This window comes from Ostrea edulis, chromosome 5, assembly GCF_947568905.1.
Source record: "Ostrea edulis chromosome 5, xbOstEdul1.1, whole genome shotgun sequence".
Taxonomy (NCBI): domain Eukaryota; kingdom Metazoa; phylum Mollusca; class Bivalvia; order Ostreida; family Ostreidae; genus Ostrea; species Ostrea edulis.
The window spans coordinates 53,799,047-53,811,751 of record NC_079168.1 but is presented as its reverse complement, the minus strand read 5'-3'; the positions used below and the strand labels follow the sequence as shown (position 1 = coordinate 53,811,751).

Sequence of the window (12,705 nt, the reverse complement as noted above, 5' to 3'; positions counted from 1 at the left end):
CATCGGCCCAATTTTGAATTTTGTCTAGGCATAACTCAAAGGGATAATATTTAATGGACTGTTCTAAACTGAAATACCACGATGATCCTCAATTACAATTAGATAGTACTACGACTAGTATATGGTGCTGCAAGAACATCCTTTATCAAGGCCCTTGATGCAATCCACCATCAATGACTTCGACTGTGCATTGGAGCTTTTCGAACCTCTCTTGTAGATAGTTTGAATGTTGAGGCAAATGAACCACCTCTCTATCTACGTAAGATAAATCTTATCTTACAATTGAAAGCTAATTTTAACAATCCTGCATTTAACTGCGTTTTCCATCCGCAGTTTGAACATTTATATGACAAAGCAAGGTGTGTATAAAACCAATCGGTCTACGTGTTTAAATAAAACATATACATGTTTCTAACTAACCTTCAGACACCGTAAAATCCTCATCATGTTCTGAAATACCACAATGGAAATTACTAAAAGTCAAGGTAGACACATCACTTTCTGAATATTAAAAACGTGTTATTTCTAAATATGTATACAATTATTTTCACTCAAATGATCTTTTTTACAAATACCAAGCTGTTTTTTTTTTGTACCTGGTCATTCAACTGCCTATCAGCTTATTGAATCATATGATCATATAGCAAAATCCATAGATGAGGGAAAATGTTGCTGTATGGTGTTTTGTCAACGGCCTTTGATCGTGTATGGCATAAGGGACTTCCTTTTAAGCTACAAACTTATGGAGTGAGTGGTAACTTATTACAATGGTTTCAAAGCTATTTAAATTTCATAACTCAAAGGGTATAGCATAGAAATGTAATGTCTAATTTCAAACCTTTACATGTTGGAGTCCTTCAAGGGTCCGTATTAGGTCCTCTTTTATTTTTGATATATGTCAATGATGTTGCTGAAAATATGTCAAGTTTATGTAGGCTTTACGCTGATGATAATTCTTTGCAGAACTGTTCTACCAATATCTATAATAGCCAATGCGTGCTGAATAATGATTTACTTCGGCTTTAACGATGGTTTAAACAATGGCTGTTAAAATTTGATCCTTCGAAAACAAAAGCCGTCTTCTTTTGTACAAAGAAAAATACATATTTCCCTTGTCTACATTTTCAAAATTGCAATGTAAATTCTCTTTGGCAAATCTTTTGGGATTTCTGTGACACAAGTAAACTTTATTCTTTTCAAAATAAAATATCTATATTACAAATCGCATTTTCGCCTATTTTAACCAAACCCTTGAGTAAAGATTGATTGATTGATTGTATCTGGCTTAACGTCTCGCTCGAGAATTTTTCACTCATATGGAGACGTCACCAAGACCGGTGAAGGGCTTCAAATTTAGGCCTATGCTCGGCGCTTACGGCCATTGAACAGTGAGGGTTCTTTAGCGTGCCACACCAACTGTGACACGGGTCATCCGTTTTTAAGGTCATCTCCGAGGACCCGTGACATTTACACCTGATGCCGAGCGTTTAGCGGTGGAACTGCCACGACCCGTTTTAACGACTTAGGTCTATCGCGGCCGGGATTCGAACCTTCCGCATGCGGTGCGGGGCCAACGCTCTAATCTCTCGGCGGTATCCTTGAGTAAAGAGGATTTAAAGTTTGTTTTGATAAACACAATCTCTACCCAGAGTTATCGTTTCTGACACTCACATATACCTCTGTCAACGTCTCAAAATCAACAGTGTTATTCCACTTTTTCTAAAACTAAGAAGTAGTTTATGAAATATCGGGGTAAATGTAGGTCAAACTATGGCCCCTAAGGTGAGGACAGGGACCATTACAATGTACATGTATATCTACCTATGTAGTGTAATCGAGGAATATCCACCTCTTGTGTCACAGAAAGATTTGGCATCTGATTAATATTAATTCATTTACGTATATTTTTGCAACTAAAGTTGAAACCATATTTTATTTGAGCATATTTGCCGTTTTAGAAGAATCTTTAAAAAATCGCGAGACGAAGTGTATGTGAGTGTAAGAACCGATAACTCTGGGTAGAGAATGCAAATAAAGGGTCGTGCTGCCTTGCAAGAGGAGATGATCAAGAACACTTGAAAAGGATGAGACTGTTTTAAATTCCTATCAAGAACCTCTGGGTCAGAAAAGTGGAAATTTACTTGTAGGCTTCCTGACAAAGTGAACATTCAAGTTTGTTGAAATCATGTCCCTGGGGGTAAGGTGGTTTCACAATAAGGGATCAAATTTTACATACATATATATAGGGAAAATATTCTCACGAACAACAAGACAAGAACAACAATTAGTCATATTAATATGCGAACATCCCCGAGTAGTGCAGATTCAATTTTGTTCAAATTGTAGTCCCCGGAAGTAGGGTAGGGACACAATAGAGGATTACATGCATATAGTAAGGGACAATATCTAAAAAACAATCTCAAGAACAACAGGGCCATGATTAGTCATGCTAATATCCAAACGTCTCCTGGAAGTGCAGATTAAAGTTACATCAATTATGGCCCCGGCAGTAGGAAGGGGTCACAACAGTGGAAAGGATCAAATATATAAATTGTAATATATTGGAAATTTTTTCTCAAGAACAGTGCCATGATTATTAATATGTAACTTTCCACAGATAGTGCAGATTCAAGTTCCGTCAAATGTGAATTCCGGATGTAAGGTTGGGCAACAATATAGGATCAAAATTTGACATGGGGATAGATATGGAAAACTCTCCTGAAGAACAGCAGGGCGATGATTAGTAATATTAATTCGCAAGTATCCACAAGTAGGACATAGTTAAGTTTCTGCAAACTGGGGCCCCGGAAGTTGGGTGGTACCACATGAGGGGATTTAGGGTTGTATATAGGGAATCATCTTCGAAAAATCTGAACTCCCTGGGGGACGTTGGAGCAACACTAGGGGGTCAAAGTTTTACATAAACATATATATAGGGAAACATCTTCATCTCAACAACAGCAGGGCCATGATTAGTCATATAAATATGTAAACAATTTCAGTTAGTTCAAATTCAATTTTGTTCAATTCAAGGGTATGGTGCGGTCACAATAAGAGATCAAATTTTATATGGGAATATACAGGAATCGCTTAGAACAAATTGTTGTTAAGAGTAGCAGGACCGAATGAAATCATATCAAAATTCAAATGTTTCTAAGTTATGTAGATCCTGGGATTAGGGTGGATCAAATTTACATAATGCATGTATGTAGGGAAGAAAAGTTTTTTTCTCCAGAACAGAAAGGTCGTGCTAGTCATATTAGCGCTGTGATTCTGCGACCGAATATTCTGAAGTTAATATCCAAAAGTTCCTAGAGTTTCTCATTGACACTATCTTCGTAGTCTATGGTGATCAGGTCTGTTGAAATTGCCATGGACACGAATTGTGCTCCTTTATTAGCTGACCTGTTTTTATATTCTTACGAGGCATAATTTACTTTTAAAAATCATGTTGTGGTTTTCACCTCGACATTTAAATAAATCGACGACGTTTTATCAATTAACAATAATCATTTTCATTCATATGTCGATTCGATATACCCCAGTGAAATAAAAGACACCAGTCTTCCACATCTGCTTCATACTTAAATATTTTATTGAACATAGATGTTAACGGCAAACTAACAGCTCAACTGTATGGCAAACAGGAGCGTTTCCATCATCAACTTCCCATATTTATGTAGCAATATTCCATTATCCCTATGTCTCTCAACTGATTCAATACGCAAGGGCGCGTTTTGCTTATGATCTGTTTTAAATCGAGACAGGCAACTGACAAATAAGTTGATGTTACAGGAGTTTCACCAATCCAGTTTAAAGTCAACATTTCTTTAAATTCTATGGTCGTTATAAGAATTTGATTTACCAATACAACCTGTCATTGGGTCAAATGCTGCCTGACATGTTTCATACCTATTGTTGGGCCAATCTTTACATTGATGCTGACTACGGGGATGCTTGCCCCTGTTAAGCTCCTTGTCGCACCTCTTTCATATCAAGGGGTTCGTGTTTGTCCTACTCTTGAATTTGTATTCTTTGTAGGGAGTATGAGATTGTTAAATGTTCGTTATCTTCACCTTTTCTTTAAAAAAAAAATACCACCATTTTATCAAAGTTTTCTATATTTTGATAATTATACCCCCGCAAACGAAGTTTAGGGAAAATATTGGAATCAGCATGTTCGTCTGTTTGTAGACATCTAACTAAACCTGATATAGGTAATTATATTCAAACCCAGTTTCCTGTTTCTTGGAACTGACTCAATATTCATAGCCCTTATTCATTGAAGTAGCTAGTTATTAGTAACAAACTTTACTCTTGTTAAGTAGCCAGTCGCCAGTAACAAACTTTACTCTTTTTAAGTAGCCACTCACCAGTAACAAACTTTATTCTTTTTAAGTAGTCAGTCACCAGTAACAAAGTTTACTCGTTTTAAGTAGCCAGTCACCAGTAACAAATTTTACTCTTTTTAAGTAGTCAGTCTCCAGTAACAAACTTTACTCTTTTTAAGTAGCCAATCACCAGTTACAAACTTTACTCTTTTTAAGTAGTCAGTCACAAGTAACAGACGTTTCTCGTTTTAAGTAGCCAGTCACTATTAATGGGTTAGTAGTACATTTGTATATAACTCTACCAAACTTTTGTATACTCAAGCAGTTAACTCGGTTTTTGTGTGCTTTAAATTAACGTATGTAAATCGAACACCGACCGAAATACAGCGGTAAATATATTTCAAAAACTGGAATGAGGATTATTTTAAAAACGTTAAAGAACTTTACAAGGGGAACAATCTCAAGCCACAACTAGATATAATAAATGTCCTGAAAGTTTATTAAAAGTACAGATTTGAATATGTTTTATTGCATAAATATACAACAGGTTTAAACAGAGAAGATCAATCAACTTACATGGTTTTCATCTTAAATACATCTGTCAATATAGTAGTTATAATGGAAAACAAGCACGCTAAATCACATTATATTATGCATTATACATGGTAAACAAATATATTGATTGAATCAAACAAGAATTTAAGTAGTAATATCACTAAATCTACCAAACAGAATCCCGAATGAATTTTGTACAAAAGAAGCAACAATGAATTATTCAATATCAACATGTTATGCTTCGTCTCCCCAGTAAATAACAACCAATAATAGTTATTCGAGTAAAATTAAAAATACTTATGAATAATTCGCTTCTGGCATGATAAGAAAGAGTCCTCTGGTAAACCACAGGAGCAAATGGGACTTCTAACTATATTTCTTCGAAATAGATCATATAAGTGTGGAAAATGTTTAGTTTCCTAATAAGATGGAGGTTTAGAATGGATTTTTTCAATACTGTTTTTGAAGATACTGAAAGATGGGTTGTTTCTGGTTGATATGTAGACATTGTTCCATTGGTTTACTATGAATGGAATAAAAAAAATTCTTGAAAATCTACATTTAGGAAGAGCAATCCTCCCTGTTAACTTGATTCTCTTCTGAAGGAAATACGTTTTTAAGGTAGCTCATTACACTAAAATTTTATCTAATGGCTCGTTAAAACACCTCATATGAAGAGTGATACAAGGTCTCAAGTATTTTATATGAAATTTTTGTGATTTATCCCGGAATGATAAAAAAGGTGCTTTGTTTGCAAGTAAGATACTCTATAGAGTCCACATTTTGTTGTGATTTGATGAATAATACATATGTATGGATATCTAAGAAAAAATGCTTGAATGACTCAGATAGACTTTCTAATTTTTTTATTAAAAATATTTATGAAAATTGAAAATGTTATTTGTTAATATTTTTTAAAACTACGGATAAAATCTTCAAAAAGCATGTCAATTATAAAAAAGATAACATCAGAAAAATATATTCTAAATAGAAATTAAAATGAAATGGTCAAGATTCAGAAATATTACGATTTTTCAAATTTGAACCGAGCCCGATCGGAATTATGAAAAAGTCATAGAGAACATTGCAATAAAAAAATCTACAGTCCCTTGATGTAAAATGGTTTACAAATTGAATGAATTTATAAAGGAAACCAATTTCTTGATGAAAAGTGCATATGATTAGCAAAAATATGATTATTTTAGTAATTTCTATCAATTTTGATCGGAAGCGGTACTATTTTCTCTCGTTTGAATATAGTGACATATATCTAAATTTGTCATTTCGATTCAATTTCTTTTTAAAACATATTTCTTCGATATATCTCTTTTCTAACCGACATGATTTTTGAAGATTTTATCTGTAGATTGAAACCAAAATATTAACAAATAAACCTTTCTAATTTTTATAAACATTTTTTTTCTAAATTTTTAAAAAATGTTTATATCTATGTTTTATTAGATATTCATATCACGCACCAAATTACAGCGAAAGTTGGACTCTATAATCTCTTATTTGCAAACAAAACACATTTTTTATCATTCCGGGAAAAATCACAAAAGATTCATATAAAATCATTGAGAAGTTGTATTACTCTTTCAATGGTGAAATCATACTTCAAAAGAAATGTTTTAATAAACCATTAAATAAAATTTTGGTGTAATGAGCTACGTACCTTGAGATAATCAGGAACTAAATCGTTATGTACTTTAAACATGGTGTTTAGTTTTCCCACATTATGCCTTTCTGGAAGAAGGTCCAGACCTGTCTCTAGATATAGTGACTCTCTTGATGTAATGGGAAATCCATATTGTAATGGACACCCAAATCAAACAATAGAAGAGCAATGTACATTTAGAGTGTATTTCTGCAAAAGATAAATTTAAACTTGTTTAGAAGACCTAATCTTTGATAAGCCTTTTTAAATTGTGCTATTAATGTATTCAAATCAGCTGGGATCTTAACTAAAAAGTAATCCTAAATGTTTTTATATGTTCCACGAATTAAATGAATTTGCAACATGCAGGACTAAATCTATGAATAGCAAAATAATACATGAATGGAAAATATCAATGATAAAAATTCTTTGATGAAAAAATCGATTCAAGAACAGAAATGACCGGATTGATTTAAAATAGGTAATCTATCATAGAGGCAGCAGTACAAAACATACTGGAAAAATGACATATTAAATGTAGAATTAGAAGAAAAAACCCAGAAGCACTTTTAAAATGTCACATGTATATCATCAATGTTTTTATAACAACTATAATGTACATGGTCTGAAAAATGTCAAGTAAATGCTGTGAGAGGAGTTGGTAACACCAAGTAGGTACCATGCTTTAAAAAATGACACATCTTCAATGTTTCCATGATAAGAGAGGTTGATTACAAAAATAGATACCGTCTATTTAAGACATGCTTAGAAATTACAATGTTCAAACTACATGAAATTTTTCGAAAAATGTCTTATCACTTTCAAAAGACACTTGCACATCTTTAATGTGTCCATAACAACTGTACAAAGTTTGAGGAATGTGAAGTCAGAGGTGTAAGAGGAGTTCACTACACGAAGTAAGTACCCTATTACAGGGACGCCCGCCAACCAACCCGCCATTCATCGTACTATAAGCCGAACAAGTTGTGCAACTCGGCCAAAATTGTTTGGAAACAAAATCTCAGTAATTAAAGTCATTTTGGAAACATTACATATGAAAAGATTTTCATATCGACGATATGGCATATGGTATACGATGAAAAAAACCAACTAAAATCCTTTGACAATATAATAAGTCACTTTGTTAATATGATATTTCTAATTTCAAATCATACGCATTGACAATATATTTTTCTCTACAAGAATGCGTAATTAAAACTTTCGCTATTTCAATTTGGTAATTATGAACAAGTCCTCTGAATATTCGATGTACATAACAGTTACTCGAATATCTATAAATATTGGTGTCTAATATTTTCATATACAACACAAAGTAAAAAGTATTTTTCGTCCTCAATATCCACACTAGCACAGAAGATGCAGGTTAGTTCTGGTAACTTGACCGGTTTCTATACGAATTAGTAGGACACCACTTCTAAACAAAGCAAATACAGTATGTTCTTGTTTTGACAACACAATTTTGTTCAATTTGACAGACATTCTTACATGTAAAATTAACAAATGGTGTATTTTCATTGACGGTAATTTATTTATAAACTGCTAAAGATCTATTTCTACATCATTACTGAAGATAAAAAATAAAAAAGGTGAGAGGGTATTCCTGGCGGGGGCGGGCTCCGTTTAAACAGTAAAACCAACTTGTCTTATATTAATGTTATGTTCACACATGATTCTGTATTCTCATACATTGGAGATTTTAAAACAACATTTCTTCCGCACATCTACAAATGTAATATACGTGTATGTACCATTATCCTAAAAAGGTCTAATTTTAATCTCGTGTGTAGTTTCTGAGATTCGGGACAATCTGAAGTCATTTTTAAGATATTAGTTTCTAAAATTAAATGAGTGATAATGTATTTGTTACCATGGAAACCACTAACTCTTCCAATCATGCAACTTGTAGAAATTCAAAACTTATATGGTATTTAAAAGTTTTACACTATATACCAAGTTTGACCCCGCCCTGGGGTCAGAACCTCTATCCCAGGGATCATAAAAATTACACTTTTTGGTATAGGTCTTCTTGTTCTAAATGACTATGTATTTAGTTGTTCTTAAATATATGCAGTTATAGAAAAGAATTCTTTTTTAAATTTGTTAATTTTAACACATTATGCTATAAATGTACAATACCTTCTTACATGTACAGATGCACTCCAAACATTATTCCTAAATCAGTTTACAATAAAGTTAGCATTCAATTTCATTGAAATAAAATCATTGCATTTCAGTATACTGCAATGTAAAAGATTACAGCAACTCTAAAACAAGGATCTTAATCAATTTGTAATTGAACTTTTACTTATTCACTCAAAAATAGTTTTAAAACCCGGATTCTGTAATTCAAGACTGAAAACATTGTTTGGCTTTGGGTTATAATCATCAGAGGTGGCTCTGATACTGGATGAGCTGTGGAGCCGATTTGTTTTGAAGGATTCTTGGTATGAGGGAGGGGGTGACAGTGGTCTGTCATGAAATGTCTTCTGCACAGCATAGGAATGCTTCTGAAAAAAAAATACACAATGTATACCCATTTGTCGAAAAATGATCAAGAATCTATATTTCGGAATATGATATACCATTTTCTAAGATACTGTTTAGTTTTAGTCTTCATGTATCTGTAAGGGAGTATGCGACTTCCACTTCATGTACAAGCTGATTACGTCTTTGCATATCTAAAGGTTTATCAGAATTCTATTATAATTATTATTAGTCTTAAAAATTTTGTTTGTGTATGTCAGTATTTTTTGACACATGTGTCAGAATGTGTGCTCATCACTTAGTACAGACAAAATATGCAAAACTTCATTTCTTTGAGTTTGCCTTCTTTTTTCAGTTCTTTTTATATGATAGGTAAAAAATTAACTTTTTAAATACTCTACGCATTGAGTTTTGTTTAGTGACTGAAAAAGAAAAGATATTTGGAATAAGAGTTTTAAATTATTTTTAATTTTGAGGATATGACAATGTAAATTGCCTCCATTTTAAAACATACAGTCCAGATTGATTCTAATTTCTGTGATCTTTACCAGCTGTATATTATCTTTATGAAGGATCATGTGATGAAAAAAAATATTTTCAGGTTGATCATGGATCAAAGCATTATCAGCTGCCTTTGTGCCAAATATGAACATTTAATGTCTTTCTATTACAACGTTAAGGCCTAGACAAAAACGTCCGCATTGTTTTACCTGTGACTTTCGCTTAGACCAGATGACTTTGCTACCCGTCATATCACACCATATGTTCATAAACAACGTTTTGCTTCTAATTCTAATGTTTCTACATTGCAAAGTAATGGACCGAACAAAGAGTTTACTCTCTCTCTCTCTCTCTCTGTTCTAACAGTGACCTTGACTGTGGAGAAATGTCTTTTGTTCAGAGACATAACACACTACCAGAACATTGCCAATCTTTGTCTAATATGTGTTTCTAATATTTCTCCAATGCAAAAATGTGACCTTAGCAAAATTTTCAAACCTTTTATCCTTTTCCTGATCTAGACAATGGTCAAAACCAAAATAATAATTGGGACCCTTGACTAGCGAAGCCCATTCTAAAACAAAAAATCAAACGTTTCTTCAAAAGCTTGGCACTCGGTCATGGTCCTCGCACACCATTTTGTCATAACCAACCATTGTATCAAACCCTGACTTTTGTCAAATGATCAAGACCCTTGATTAGGGTCATAACACATCATTTTGCCACAAGTAATCTTTGTGCTATGTATGAGCTTCTAACGTCTCTCGGTAACAAAATTATGGTTCGGACAAATCGTGGGACAATCGAACACTATGGTTCCTATTTATCACCAACCTATTTATCATAAGTATAAAAAGTTGATTAAGTTTTTATGAAAAGAAAAATAATTCATTTTTTTAGTGCAAAAGGTCACTAACAATCATCATTGAGATATGGTTAAAAAATCAATTTGATATTATACCTTTACTCTATGGTTTAGTACATATTACTACAATGGCAAAATTGAAAAACTTTAGATTGAAATTAAGCGTAAAAAGTTAAAATTCAATGCCGCTTGGTCCACAAACTACGCACTGAAGCCATGATTTATATGTGATTTTGCGGTGTCTCTCCTAGATTGGTCATTCTTCATTAACTTCACCTTTTTTTCAGAGATATTGGAAAAGGTAAATACGTTTCTGTAAGTATAAAACACACTGTACACCTCTAAATATTCAAAATGTTGACATACCTTTTGGAGATTTTGTTTGGATTTTACGAATAGACCAATGCCCAATATCACCGCTACTGAACAGACAGATGCAATAATTATAATTCGTTTGTCATCTGAAAAAAAGGTTACATTTTAAAGATATTAAATTTTGCTTCAGCTAAATCAAAATCCACGGAACTCGATTGGTACCAGTTGAGAAAAATACATGTATTTTATCTGGCAGCCACCAAATAATTAAATAATCTAGCGGTCGCCACATAAAATAAGCTGGCGGCCGCCAGGTACATGTTCTTATATGACAGCTACCAGATGCATGTAATTTATAAGGCGGCGGTCAGAAACTTCATTTGATATCCTTAAAGTATTGCTATACATACTTTTTTATCATTGTTCTGTTCAGAATATATCTCCTAAATGCACCTATCTGTTATATAATTTTTCCATGCAAATAAGAAAGAGTAAAAAAATGATATTTGATTAAACTTAGTTACCATTTGTTTCTTCTTCATGATGTCTTGGAACTGATGGTGATGATGACAGCAACAATGACGATGTAGAACTGGGGGTGCTTGTTGAGCTCACTGGAAGTAAATCCGCTTTTGTAGTTGAACTCTGGGTTGACGATACTAACGTTGTAGCTTTTGTTGTTGTTGCATCAGAGTCGGTAGTCTTTGTCGCATTATTAATGCACGATTCCTAAATATTGATATTATAATAATATTACTGGCATGCATGTATGTACTTTTTAATATTCCTAAAATTGCTATATGATTTTTAAAATCAATTTTCTCCATTATTTTAATTAAACAGAAATTGAAATATTGGTAAGTTAAATTTATTACCAGTATAGTACAACTAATCGTTGTTGCGTTGCAGTTAAAACATGTGTCATCATAAACAACGAGCGATAATTCATCTCCAAAGTTGCTGCCATCGTAAGATAAACTGATGTCGTATCCAGTTCCGTATTGTTCTGTTGTGGAACGTTTTTTCCTTGTTGAAGATGGAATTACCACAGTAATCAGATTCGGTGCTCTCCATTGGGCGGTAGTATTAAATGTGTTCCTTACTTGCCCCTTCGAGTTTGATATCTATTCAAATATGAATAAGATATATAACGTCTAGTAACACGTGTTAAAGAATGCATTACAAAGTTTAGATTACAAGCAAAAAATAATCTATCGATGCTTAAAAATTGAAAATTACAATACATATGAATGAAAAGGTTTAAATAACTGGGTTTCATCTCTCATACCATGTATTCCTTAATTTGAACGTATATGGTTGTATCCGAAAGGAAATCCCCAACAATGTTAGTTTTAGCACATTGTCGCTTTGACTTCCGACACAACCCCTCTTCGGGAAGAACTGCATTTGCTGGGGGACTGCTTTTAGGGCGAGAACAATCAATTCCAATAAAACCACCGTCACATGCACATTTTCCTACAATAAGAATCAATTTTCATCTTAGGCCAGCAAATATACACAACAAACTATGAAACGACAAACCACATGCAGGTACTATTCGTTCTCCTTTCTGATTTTCCTACTTGCCTTTAACTGTACATGAACCATGATTGCTGCAGTTGTTGACACAAGTCACTGAATTGAATATTTGAACAACAGACATTTCATTTGTGGTGTTTGTGATATGGAACTTTTCGTATTTTGCGATCATTGTTAAGCAGTAACTTTTCAGTGCATCTACCGTTCCCGCAATCCAATCAGTAGTTGCAGAATCCTAAAAGAAACGCCACCGACAATACAATATCAAAATATAATTGTAGTCATAAAGCAAATTACATTGCAAAGAATTTGCTATCCCGGAAAGTCCTCACCAAACTGTTTTACTTTTAATTCTCAATTTTTTTTAAAAACAAACTAGGCATGGCCTAATGGGACAAATACATCAGCGTGGCTTATTCATATAAATGTATATTTTA

General features: G+C 33.3%; 1 protein-coding gene across 1 annotated transcript in view; it reads right to left on the bottom strand.

The window, feature by feature from the left end:
* Positions 1-4,840: 4,840 nt before the first annotated feature.
* The window catches only part of LOC125649695 (uncharacterized), a 51,615-nt gene continuing 43,750 nt past the window's right edge, over positions 4,841-12,705 (bottom strand). The window contains exons 12-17 of the mRNA XM_056166101.1: positions 12,317-12,503; positions 12,018-12,205; positions 11,605-11,853; positions 11,254-11,458; positions 10,781-10,875; positions 4,841-9,071 (exon numbers count right to left, since the gene is read on the bottom strand). Of these exons, the coding sequence (XP_056022076.1) occupies positions 8,874-9,071; positions 10,781-10,875; positions 11,254-11,458; positions 11,605-11,853; positions 12,018-12,205; positions 12,317-12,503 (1,122 nt within the window). The 3' untranslated portion in view covers positions 4,841-8,873. The remainder of the gene's footprint in view (positions 9,072-10,780; positions 10,876-11,253; positions 11,459-11,604; positions 11,854-12,017; positions 12,206-12,316; positions 12,504-12,705) is intronic.